A 13,272-nucleotide genomic window follows, 5' to 3' on the forward strand; every position below is an offset into this window, starting at 1 on the left:
GGACCACTAAGAGCACATCGGTCATACTGTTATTCGTTTTTTAAGCGAGGTGGAATGAGACACACACCACCCATGGACAGAAAGCAGCATTTTAGACCAGGGACAATGACACTTCAGCACTAAGTGCATCAGCCATAACACATGCCCAGCGTCCAACACTCTGTTCCCAAAAAGCACATTAGCAGAAAACAGGCAAACTTGTAACGGACCCTGACAGAAATAGCCAAAGTGGAATTGAAACGCACTCACAGTGTGTCTTCACTTGGTGAACCATGAAGCAGAACAACGCAACTGGCAACTGAGTGCGAGTGCACCTTCCACATCATTCGCCCAGAAATACTTTCTTGGATTGAAACAAGACAAATGCGGTTTCGTGGCTCTTTTGACTCTACGACATAAAATGTGGATTCAGTGTATATATATATATTCTTTTCAGCCAAAATGTATTTTTTTTAAAAAAGACTCTTGTGTCGTGTATTGGCTTTTGATTATTATGAGGTACTATTACTTTGTCATGTCAGTGTATTTACAATCGGCAAATTGCTAAAGTTTGAGAAGAAATGTATGCGATAATAAATAGTTTGACTGTCTGTGTGAAAGTAGAGCACATAAAAACAAGATGTAATTTCATTTAATTTTAAACACCCAATAAACTAATCTTCTCCTACTTTAATATCTTAAACATATACAGCACACATTTTCCAGAGACTGCATGGAACACAAGTGATGGTTTTGGCAACATGCATATATGTATGTGTGCAGTTTTATTTTTCAGTATCAGTTAAGATGCAGAGGTCATTGTGAAACAGAGGAGAATCGTTGTTTTCTTTTTGAAAGCACCATATCTGCTCTTTTGCAGAGAAGACCCACGTGTCTCAGAAATAGAAAATGTTTGATTTTGAAGAGAAATGTCCACAAAAGATACAGTATTGAGACACAGAGCAGCTCCAATCTGCCTTACCACGTGTCCATTTTGAATTCAATGTTTTGTTGTAACAGTTTCTTCAGTGAGACTGGTGGATTGGCGGTTTCACTTCACACTCGGTCTCGGGGCGCCCCCTTGTGGTCAGACAAGTGAACGTCGTCTCCCGAAGGAGTGCAACAAGTGTGTGAACCATCCAACCTTGTGTGTGTTATTGTTAATTTGGCTGATCATTTCCCCTCTGCATATTTTACCCAACTCTCTTTAACGGAAATTAACTCTGGCGCTGCCTCTGGAAGTCAGCGTGTCCCTCCGAGCCTCGGGCTCCCGCCGGTGTGGCGATGGTCTCCCGTTAACATGGAAGGGGGCCCGGGGGCTCGTGCCTTTTGCCGTCCAGGATGGCCCTCCAGTCGTCCGCCCAAGACAGGAGCCGTCTCTGGGAGGGGCTGGCGGAAAGATGCTTGTTGTGGCAGGCGGTGAACAGGATGTGCTCCCACGTCGGTTTGGGCTCCACGCCTGATCGGGAGGGGACACACGTACCGCGACACGTTACTGACAACCATGCATGTTTCACTGCGTGCACACACCACTGCTTTAGGCCAACCCCGGCAGGCTCTGACTAACGCTGCGCACGCTGCGGCAGCTGCCTTTAAAAGGTGTGAATGAGGCGCCGGAGGAGACGCACGCAAATAATCACAACACCCACATGACATTACAGGAGCAGGGTTGTGTAACTCTATCTCCCATTCACATGTTCTTACTTGCTTCTCTCTTTCTTCCCTTTCAAATGTTCAGTTATGGATCTGGGAGTTGCATTTGTCATCAATATCAAACAGGATAATATTATTGCAGACTGTCCTTATGTTGATTCCAATCAGCAGGCCTCGTTGTTGTTGTTGCTGTGTTACAAGCTTAAAACGCATAATACAGTCCTCACCCAGAATGTCAGGCTTGTCGTCTATGAGGAGGTCTCCGCTGATCACCGTTTTGTCTCTGGTCAGGATGACCTGCTCCAGAAAGTCATGACCCAGATGCTTCTCTACCCAGGCATACTAGACAAACACACACACACACACACACACACACACACACACAAACACACACACACACACACACGACAAATGAGATCTAATCAGAAAAAGGAAACGGAAAAAGGAAAGGAAAGGAGTCATGTCCAAAGGGAACAGAATACATGTTGATTTGCAGAGGGCCTACCTTCTCATACGGGCAGTGTTGGTAATGTTTAATTGGGCTGGTGCAAATAAAGACATCTGTGCTGCAGAAAGGAAGGGAAAAACATATCAACATTTTTACAGATGCTTGTATCTGACAGACAGACAGACGGAAGGAATAGATTTGTTGGAGACGGGCAGCGGACCCTCCCTGGAAGGAGAAACAAAGTGAGAAATATGAGATAACACCATATGGATTTCCCTGATAAGACAACTCATTAAAAAAAAAGCCATTAATTTCCACCAGGAGAGGAAATGAAAACATGCATGTTTCATAAATATGACGGCTATTTTTAGACGTTATTCCTCTGTGTCGTGTGCCTTTGAGAACGCTCCCGGAAATGGCAAACACAGATGAATGGAAGAAGCCGATATCGATCCAGATGTAGAGGAGCCGATGTTCCTCAATGTTATAGTTGTGGATTAAGCAGCATAGGGCCGCACCGGTTAATCAAAATTGCAATATGTCCGACTACAAATTACAACCTTAAGAAAACATCACGCCTCAATCATTTCTGTTATTTCCAATGAAAATGAGAGTACTGATGTAAAAATGAGCATTCCCTCTCAACTATATCCCAATTGAAATACATAACCCTGCTTATTACACTGCTACTTACTAAATAAACCAGTAATTTGACAAAATATATTGATTTCAAAATGATTCTATTGATTTAAAAATGATTTTGTTTCTTCCGCTAAAAGAAATCGTCCTCTCGCTGTGTCCAGAGATCAGAACTGTGTCCAGAGCAGTGGTCTGTTACTCATCGCAATATTCACTAACAGGCGTGAGCCGTCTTAACCTTAAAACTGTGTTTCTTCCTCACTAGTTTCTCTGCAAATGTTCACCATCTGCATTCAAATCCAGGGATCTACCCAGATTGCTAATTTTCTTTTTCTTTACACCCATTACTCACCCACTACTTTTGAATTTGTGCTGTTTAAAAAGGCCCCAAACTCAGTGTTTTCACGCATCTCACCATGAAGTTGCTCAGAAACGTCACATGTTGCTTTTACAAACCAGTTGATATATTTTTGCGAGTGAACCCGCATCTTCAAGAAAACCTACTCATCCATCTTGGCCATCTCCTTGACCGCCTCCACTCCTCCTGGCAGTGGCTCCAGCTCTATGAAGAAGTCCTTGGACTCCCAGATACTGATGGCTTTCTCCTGGAGGTGGAAACAAACGAGCACACGGCTTAGTATCAGTGCACGTTGATCAGGTGTATGCGTGTATCCACGTGAGTGGACATGTGCTCTGAAGGGTGTTTCAATAATGACAAAGCAGGAAACTGAGATAAACATCTTTGTCCATTTCTTCACGTGTGTTCAAGTTCAACATGGACCTTGTACTCCAGTCGTAGTTCACGACCTCCTGACATTTTAGACATATTCTAAGTAGCTTTTAATGTCTTTAAAAGGTGTAGGTTTTTTCTCGTATGGGATTAAATAATGTGAGGTTCTCTGTCCCCTCAGATATTGAATGAAATTCATAAACAAAATATAAAAATAGTGGCTGAACCACAAGCTTCAACTGCAAACTCCACAGAGTGAGACCTCTGTGTATGTGATGTATTAATTACATTCTGTTAAATGTAACTATTTTAAAGGGGACCCTGGGGAACCAGCTCGTGGGACCTCTGGCTATGTACAGCGGTGGATTCCATGAACCATAACGTTACAATACCACACACGTACAACACGCGTGTATATATATATATATATATATATATATATATAAATAAATATATACATATATATGTCACTCACACACAGGTCACTCCTCAGCTGCCCGTACTGGGCTGACACCCAGAACCCTCTCCTGTCCTCCAGGCTGATGTGGGGATCGTCCGGGTACCGGGCCCGGTACTTCTTCAAGAACCCCCCCTCGAAGTCCGCCAGCACCCCGTCCATGTCGACCAGCACCCGCAGTCTCTTACCCGAGTGAGAGGAGGAGGAGGACGACATGTTTAAGCAAATCCTCGTAAAAGGGTCACGGAGCACGGGTTTCCCTCTTCCGAGTAGGCGTGCAGTGCTGAACAGTAACAACATTGTGTGACTCTCCACCGAGCGGCTGTCTCTACCGTTAACCCTCTCCAGACGACGACGGAAACAGTGGATGAAGTCCGCATGGGAGTCCAAAGTTTCCTAAATAATGCGGCAGTTTTCACCACGTGGCATTGGCTGTGTTAATATTTTGTCTTTTCGTGAAACGTTTTTGTCAGCTCGACTTTATTGATGCAGTTAGCCGCCAGAGCTAACAGTCGGTGGCTAACTTTAGCTGACAGGCTAGCCGCACAGCAGCAGACAGGTCAAATGTGACATGCCTTTGGACACAGTGTAATGGGAGCTGTTCGCGTCGGTTGTCAGTGTGTATTGACTGCCCCCCACCCCCGGGCTACTCAAAGCCTTTCTCGAACTCCCAGCATCTGTAACATCCAGCTGTTGGTGCTACTTGAGCAAAAAACGGGTAGTACATCACTGGTACTGCGGCACCAAGGAGAGAAAAGCTTAGCAGCGAGAACAAACTGTACAACAAGCTTACTCTCATCAAAGATAGCTTAAAGGAGGGAGATGGCTCACTCCGTTGTTTTGTATGAAAGCCATGTGTGGCACAATTTGCAGTGACACACTATTGCAAATTTAGAAAAGGAAAGAAAGAAAACGTTTTACTACCAATAATATTATTAATGTTATGATTATTGTTATTAGTAGTATAGGTGGAGGTTATTTCTGCCTGCATGTGACAAATAGCCTATTCTAAAAAAAGCATTTCTAAAAAAAGCATTCTACAGTGATGCGTTTGGGGACCCGTCCCTTGTACATAAAATGCATGAAGTTTGTAAATTTGACAAAGTAAATGTTTAATTCTATATATTTGAGCTGTTTTTTTTGTCTTTCGTTTGCTCTCCCTCTGTGATTGTGAATTGGTTTCAGATATTTTTATTTGCTATAAATCATAATACAGTACACTTTACTACATCACAGTAACACTACGCAAATGGAGGAAGACATGGTGGTACAGCAACGAAACAAAAAATATCATTGTACATTAAGCATGCAGTAATTATCAGCAAAGATAACCAAATTCATATTTAGTTTATGAAGGTGAAGAACCTAATGGGCTCCCATGTTGAAAGGCTGAATTAATAGCAAAGGCCTTAAGCCACAAATGAATAAGTGTGATGTTGATGGTTATCTATTTAATTTAAATTAGCTGCCAGGACTTCTCAACTTAATGCGTTTAATTTTCTCAACAGTTACATGAAGGAACTTCAAAACAGCAAGGGCGGCAGACTGTCTTAGTATTTTATAGTCTGTTAGGCAGGTGCTCTTACAACTTATAACATCTTTGTTAAAAACACGGTCAAATGTACGTCAGTTCCTGTGTTTTCCTTTTCTCTAAAGGGAGAACTGTAGTCAGAATTATACAACTGCAGCGCCTTGAGTCCCGCATGAGACAAGAACAATAGGTTACAAATTCCTTAAACAGACAAATATTAATAATATAAAAAATGTGATTCAGTACTGCAATACTTTAAGCAAATCGTGTGTCTGTCCCTTTAAGAGTCAAACGGTCGGTTCGTAGATCTCGTTGAAGTCTGTTCAGTTTTTATGATCTCGCGATAGCTTTACTTCAGTGGCGGCTGTGTGGCCCCCTCTCTCAGTCCGGACGGAGTTGTTTCTGACGTTTGAATGAAAAACAGTGCAAATTACCTCCACTTTGGACCCAAGAAATAATGGCTTCAGCCTTGGAGCAGTTTGTGAACAATGTGCGGCAGCTCTCCGCTCAAGGTAGGCTTGCTAAACTCATTCGAGTGGGAAGTGTTAGCTAGCTAGCCAGCATATGCTATCAAATGCCTTCCCGATCGCTAGGCTGCCAAACTGGTCCGAGCCCTCTTTTTGCTTTATCATGTAAACACACCGCAAAAATGACTTTCTCTGGCTGCGAGAGTTCTGTAAAGTACCACTAAAAGATGCGTTAGCACACAGGGATGCCTCGGATATCCGCGAACTTGGTGGTTCATCAAGCAAAATGTCAATATCATACTTTTTGTTTTTGATCTAGGAAATAATTTATCAGGACTGCCTACCGGTAGTCCCGCCCTAGCCTCCACGTGATTGGCTGGCAATCAGAATTAGCGAATACTATTGGTTTAAAGTCATCCGTCAATCACACTTAAATTACCTCTTGCAAGGCCTTGACAGGACACTTGACCGGCCTATTTATTTTGAAATACTAAGCCACAGCACGATGATTGTAAATCATTTTATACGTCAATTAGTTTTCTACATTTGTGAAGAATAGCCCCTTGACAGTCGTAGACTAGAAAATTGCGATTTCTATCATTAACTCGACCCCTAAAACAATGAAGAAAATGCCTTCGCACACTTGCGGGATAAGTGTTGCTGTCGACTCCTTTGTGGATTTTATTAAGTTAACCTCGTCTTTTACAACGACTGATCGGGGGAATGTTGCAATACCATTTCTAGTTTTTTTCAGTGATGCCGTCACATCTTTGTGAATAAATCCCTCTCGTGTGCCGCCACATGTGACAAAACATTTTACATTTAATGACGTTAATTGTCATTACAACAACCCCATTTAATCAGACGTGTATCAGGCCTGCCTTAAAAATTGCCATATTTAAAAGGGATCAGCAGCTGGCATTGCGAAATAAACTGCCTTAAATATGAGATATGTGTCCTTCTAAAGATCGACATGGCCATGCAAGAGGGTCCGAAGTGATTAGATCTCTCTCTCTGTTCTCCTGACCCTTCACCCCCCCCCCCCACCCCACCCCCAGGCCAGATGACTCAGCTGTGTGAGTTGATCAACAAGAGCGGGGAGCTGCTGGCCAAAAACTTGTCCCACCTGGACACAGTGCTGGGGGCCCTGGACATCCAGGAGCACTCCCTCGGCGTGCTGGCTGTGCTGTAAGTAGCCGTCTCCATCCTAATTCTTTCCATCACTGTTTGTTATCACCTGTCAAGAACCCTTTCTTCATGTACATTAAAGTCTGCTGCTGTTTTTTTATTTGTATTCTCATTCCCCCCCCCCCCCCCTTGTTTGCCTTTTAAATTCAGTGTCCAGTCATGTGTTTCTCTACTCTCCTGCTTGTTTCTGCCTCATTTATTTCTGAATTGGGTCAAGAGATTCTGTTGTTGTGTTATTGTGTCTGTTGAAGGTCATATTGTATTTTTGTGAGGATAGAGGTGGTTGAGCCTTTGGAGAAAGACACAGATAATGGGGAACATAACTTTGTTGCCAGTTTTTAGGTTAAGAATCTGTGTTAAAAACCAAAACGCATACATGATCCAGTATTTGCATCTTGAATAACGGCGGCCATCTTACTTCTTCTAAGTCTTATTGTGTTTTTTTTATTACTACAGCCTGTCTGTTGCAGGTAGCATTGCACATTTGATGTAGACACGATGCAGCTAAAAGCTACCTGTGTCATGTACAACCAATAATGTAGGCCTGAACGAACATTGTAACAAAGAAAGTGAGTATGTTGTGAATCAAGAACTGCCAATGCTTAGTTTTTCCTCATTCTTGAACGGTTTACTATAATAAAACACTGAATGCCGTTTGTTCCCCTCTGCGTCACAAACACCAAAGCTGTATTAATAAGGTCTCCTTGGCTCTCTGAAAAGTTTGTGCTCACCTCCTTCTCCGTCCTTGCAGATTTGTGAAGTTCTCAATGCCAAGCATCCCTGACTTTGAGACACTCTTCTCCCAAGTCCAGCTCTTCATCAGTACCTGCAACGGGGAGCACATCAGATATGCAACAGACACTTGTAAGTCCGGACTAAGCAAACGTCTCACTCCTAGACGCTGAGGAAGCATGTTAGTGTCCCGCTGGTGGCGGTTATGTTTTACCAGTTATTAGCTGAAACAAAAACGGATTTCTACGCCGATCGGCATGTACTCCGTGAAAACGTGAACGGTTATGCCCTCTCTTTCTCCTGCACATACTGGCTTTTTTTCAAGCGTCCGCTGGCAGCCACTAAAATGTTTTTTTTTAAGTATCAATCAAAATGAAGAACATGCTGCGTTTGTTGCAACAATGCGTGAGTCCAGGAATATGTTTGTGATGCTTAACTTTCAGTGAAAGCGTAGATGCATCTTGGACTCGTGAGCGGTGCGTTAGACTTAACTAACCACCTGAAGAGTGAATCAATAACTTCCTTCCCTTTCTGTTTCCTCTCACAGTCGCTGGTCTCTGCCACCAGTTGACAAACGCCCTGGTAGAGCGGAAACAGGTAAGACTGTTGATTCTGACTTCGGTGGGAGTGAAATTGCCCGACTAGTTATCGATACAGAGCTTTAGTTTTATATTTTCTACATTTGAAATGAATCAGCAGGAAATGTTGACATTTGACTTTAATACTAATTTAGTGTATTACATGTAAAAACCCAGTGCTGGATGAAATATGACACAGAAAAGTCTTAAGTCGCCATTAAAAAATCATTTTCTTCAGTGGTTCTTCTATAGAGATGATAACATGTATAATGCTATCTATCTGCTGTCTATTTGATTCCATCAAAGACCACATGCACAGTTGGACATAGCATATATTCATTGACAGAGCGCTACTACTAGCTCCAAAAGCTAAAGGAGCCTGGACTCTTTAAACAGTTGATGTTCACACACACATACTTACAGTATATACACACACACACGCGCATACCTTCAGATCGCCCCTACTCTGCATCAGCCCCTCAGCACTTTAGCAGCAGATCTCTCTGGTCCATGTTGTCTAATAGAGACCTGAATACGAGTGTTAGTGTTGGTCTTTTGGTGTGTTGTGTAATGTTTTTTAGCTGTCCGTGATGTTACTGTGACTCGTCCTCGCCAACATGTCCATCAATTGTGTGTAACGTTTCCTGACGACGTAGCCCGTGAGCGAGTGAAACTATTTTTAACGTCGTATGCACTTTGTTGCGAAAGCAATTCCCCCACGGGTGACAGACAAATGCTGATTTTAATCTTCATTGTCGTCTCTGTCCCGAATGAGTCCCCCATACTGCTTGTACGCCGCCGAGTCTCCGCATCCAGGAGTAGCATGTTTTCCTCTTTCTAAATATTTAAATGCATTTTAAAGTGCGGTTGCAGGCCTAGACCGGTCTCAGGAAAGCTCCGGGGGGAATAACTAACTGAATATGTTCTTCCTTCTCCGGCAGCCATTGAGGGGTGTTGTCGTCCTAAAACAGGCAATAGACAAAATGCAGATGAACACAAACCAACTTACCTCAGTTCATGCAGACCTGTGTCAGGTGAGTCGCACGGCTGTAACCCTAAATGGCCCCGTGATTTAACTGCTGCTACACTTAGCACCACTGAGCTGCATTTTTTTTGCGAGCGACGTTATGCCGGTCCTCCTTAAATGTTTCCCATCTCATGCTAGTTGAGTAATTCAAACACGGGCTTGGTCCCGGCACGTGAGACCCTCTTACGTTGTCCTCACCGCGTACCTGTCTCCTTTGCAGCTGTGCTTGTTAGCGAAGTGCTTCAAGCCCGCCCTGCCCTTCTTGGAGTTGGACATGATGGACATCTGTAAGGAGAACGGAGCCTACGACGCAAAGCCCTTTTTATGTTACTACTACTACGGTGGCATGATCTACACGGGCCTCAAAAACTTCGAAAGAGCGCTGTATTTTTATGAACAGGTAACGCTCGCACTTCCTGAAATACTTCGAATACACACTCGAGCGAATGTGCCGACATGTACTTCAATGATCACATGTGTTCTCTTGTTAGGCAATAACCACTCCAGCCATGGCAGTGAGCCACATCATGTTGGAATCCTATAAGAAGTACATCCTGGTGTCCCTCATTCTCCACGGCAAAGTGCAGCCACTGCCCAAATACACCTCCCAAATAGTGGGGAGGTTCATCAAGGTAAGGACAAGATGGAATGAGTAGTGCCGGGGCTTTGCTGTTCTGGCACAGCGCTTGCATTTCCACATGCTGATATTTAAGGAACCTCATTCTAATCTAGAACTTTGTTAGAATAAAGAGCGAGTCGCGAAGTCTACACCTAATTAACATGAATGCAGTCTAGTACAACAGTCCTGTTGTTTTCGCTGTTCGGTGTAGTGATTGAGGAGGCTGTAGTTCGTGGTGCTGTTGTGCTGCATTGTACTGACAGGCGTCTTGATTATTTTGTCCACCCTATTCATATCAATAAGGGCAAGCTTGAGGGGTGTAAATCGCAAGGTTGTGCTGTAATGCACAGCCCTTTGCTGGTTATCTAGGTTTTGTGTAACGAGTCTAGAAAGCAGCAGTCGCTTATTTTCATCATCAACGAGCAACGTCACTTCCACTCTGAAGGCAACGCGGGGACTTAAGTGACTTAATCATTGAGTTGATTGCTACGTGAACGCAGTGTGTGCTCGTGCAGTTGATCCCTTGTTGTGCTCTGGAGTAATTGTTTTTCTCTCTCTCCTCTCTTTTGTTTCTCTCTCGTCGCCGCCCTCAGCCCCTGAGCAACGCGTACCACGAGATGGCTCAGATTTACACCACCAACAACCCGGCCGAGTTGCGCGGCGTGGTCAACAAACACAGCGAGACCTTCACGAGAGACAACAACACGGGCCTGGTCAAGCAGTGCCTCTCCTCGCTCTACAAGAAGAACATCCAGAGGCTAACGAAGGTGTGTGTGTGTGTGTGTGTGTGTGTGTGTGTGTGTGTGTGTGTGTGTGTGTGTGTGTGTGTGTGTGTGTGTGTGTGTGTGTTCCACATTCCTCCTGTGCTCGCTGCTTCACGGGGTTTGAACTGTAGCGTAGAACAGCTGTAGATTTGGGTTCAGCAAAAGAGTATCGAATCGGCTGCGCTGCACGTCATTAGAAGTGACAATCATCCAAATGACGGGAACGTCCCAAAGACATGGGCGAGTGAAGGCGGACGGAGACGTCTGATGGGCCAGCTGTTCAATCGCGTTTTTTAAAAAGCTGAGCACGACAGATGTGAAGCAAGAGCTGGCTGTCTTCTCTGCATTTTGTAACCTTGCTAAGGTGCTATATAATTAAAGTTTATTTTAAAATCTCTTTTAATATCGAGTTCTGTTTTCTTTGCCTCCTGCAGACCTTTCTGACGCTGTCTTTGCAAGACATGGCGAGTCGAGTGCAGCTGTCGGGCCCACTGGAAGCAGAGAAATACGTCTTACACATGGTGAGTCAAATCCATATCTGTGATGTCTCTGCACATTGAGCATGCTAATACATGGTGGTATATTCTGATATCAAATATGTATTATTTACAATATGTTAGTTAGTATTTGATCCGCTTTATAGAACATATTTATTTATCTTTAATTTAATTCCTGGTAGGATCAAAGGTTTTAGTCTCTGACTTTCTACCAAACAGCAGTTTGCTGTTGGTCCACACTAGAGATCCTCCGGTTTAGTTTTCATCACGCTCCTCCTCCTTGTGCCTCTGTGCAGATTGAAGATGGTGAGATCTACGCTAGCATTAACCAAAAGGACGGCATGGTCTGCTTCCACGACAATCCCGAAAAATACAACAACCCAGCGATGCTCCACAAAATTGACCAAGAGGTGAGCATGTCTCTTGTCTACCGTGCTGTCTTGCTTTGCATGAAGTCCCATCATAATGACGCGTACGAACCCTGGAAACGTGTTTGTGCAGTGAAGCTATGTGTTCTGTTCTCCTTTCAGATGTTGAAATGTATAGAGCTGGATGAGAAACTAAAGTCTATGGATCAAGAAATCACAGTAAACCCACAATTTGTGCAGAAGGTGAGGAAATCAAATATATATATATAGGTTTTTTTTTTTTTTTACAAATGCATTCATATATTATGTTTTGTGGTTTCTTCGCAAATTCTCTCCTTGTGAATGCCGTTGTGCCTCAGTGCAGGATTTGCATAATTTATTCATGGTGCAAAGACACTTTTCACGAGGTAGAATTCAATAAAAAAAAAAAAGTACGAATAAATGATACAATAATACAACGAAAGAGTCGTCACTTAAACAACTAGGAGATGTCTAGAGTTCTGACTTGCTTCACTGAAAAGGCACAAGAGATTACAAAACTATCAGCCGTGAGCCTGGTTTTTTTCCGAGTTGTTGTGTGGTCCCGTCGCGTTCTCAACATGTGGCGCTTTGTGTGTTTTTCAGAGTATGGGATCGCAGGAGGACGATGTTGGTAGCAAAACGTCAAGTTATTCCTGAGGGGCCTTGGACAGGGAGAGAACGCTGCAGCCACCCAGTTCTTCCCAGGATGAGTTGGATTTTTTTTAAAGAGGAAAACAAACAAACATTCTATTGCATAAGGACTTTGGTCAAGGAAAATCTAATTGTGTGGAATGATGATAAATTTGGTTATTCTTTCTTCACAGTGTCTTGAGGATAACAAATGGTCCTTACAGAAAAAGGAAAAAAAAAAAAAAGATTACAATTTTGTCAGTGTTTTATTTATCAATGTTCAGGTTGGAGCACCACTGCTACATTAACAGAAACCACAAAAATAAAAACTGGACTTATTTGTTCCAAACGTACGTGTGAATAATCTCACTGTTTGTATTGGTTCTGCTGCATGATGGCCGTAACTAGAGGGCATTACATGAGGCAAAACACCTATGGCTGACGAGGAATAAATCTGACTGATTCTACATTTGCAACGACTGATATGATCGTGTGTCCCTCTCGCACCTTTTGGTTATAATGTAGATATCATCAATAGCAAATCTGTACACATGGACATGCCCTTGACCAAACTCGGCACAATGGAGGTGCACTGTTTTTGTTTTGTTTTTGTTTTTTCCTTTCCTTTTTTGTTTTTTTAGGTTAGATCCACTAGAGGTCGCTAGAGCACTGTATAGAGAACCGTTTTGACAGCTTCAAGAGGTGAAGTCAACAGATGAAACCAAACTGTCATGTCATTTGGGAGCCTGAGCTTTGCGATTGTGGATCTGTTAATAATAAATTGTTTAAGAATATAGTTCTGCGTTTCATGCCTTTTGTGAACTTATTCTCATCCCTTTGGCTCGACGTGTGAGGTGAATTAAATTTCCCATCGACTCTTTATTGCCTCATTATGACCCGAACGTACCTGATTGATACAGTGAAGCCGATTTATGTTCCAGCCA

At 43.2% G+C, this 13,272-nt stretch overlaps 2 protein-coding genes across 2 annotated transcripts; one reads left to right on the top strand and one right to left on the bottom strand.

The window, feature by feature from the left end:
• Positions 1-222: 222 nt before the first annotated feature.
• On the bottom strand, positions 223-4,713 carry nt5m (5',3'-nucleotidase, mitochondrial). The gene is made up of 5 exons (XM_079182834.1): positions 3,925-4,713; positions 3,224-3,324; positions 2,138-2,198; positions 1,860-1,974; positions 223-1,438 (listed from the first exon to the last, which is right to left on the bottom strand). The coding sequence occupies exons 1-5, from the start codon at positions 4,204-4,206 to the stop codon at positions 1,275-1,277; spliced, it is 723 nt and encodes a 240-aa protein (XP_079038960.1). The 5' UTR covers positions 4,207-4,713; the 3' UTR covers positions 223-1,274.
• Positions 4,714-5,769: 1,056 nt separating this feature from the next.
• cops3 (COP9 signalosome subunit 3) lies at positions 5,770-13,122 on the top strand. Its single transcript, XM_079182402.1, has 12 exons — positions 5,770-5,949; positions 6,963-7,092; positions 7,844-7,956; positions 8,372-8,421; positions 9,344-9,436; positions 9,650-9,829; positions 9,921-10,061; positions 10,642-10,815; positions 11,247-11,333; positions 11,606-11,719; positions 11,840-11,920; positions 12,302-13,122. The coding sequence occupies exons 1-12, from the start codon at positions 5,895-5,897 to the stop codon at positions 12,353-12,355; spliced, it is 1,272 nt and encodes a 423-aa protein (XP_079038528.1). The 5' UTR covers positions 5,770-5,894; the 3' UTR covers positions 12,356-13,122.
• The last annotated feature ends 150 nt before the right edge of the window (positions 13,123-13,272 follow it).

Source organism: Pholis gunnellus, assembly GCF_910591455.1.
Source record: "Pholis gunnellus genome assembly, chromosome: 21".
Classification (NCBI taxonomy): Eukaryota; Metazoa; Chordata; class Actinopteri; order Perciformes; family Pholidae; genus Pholis; species Pholis gunnellus.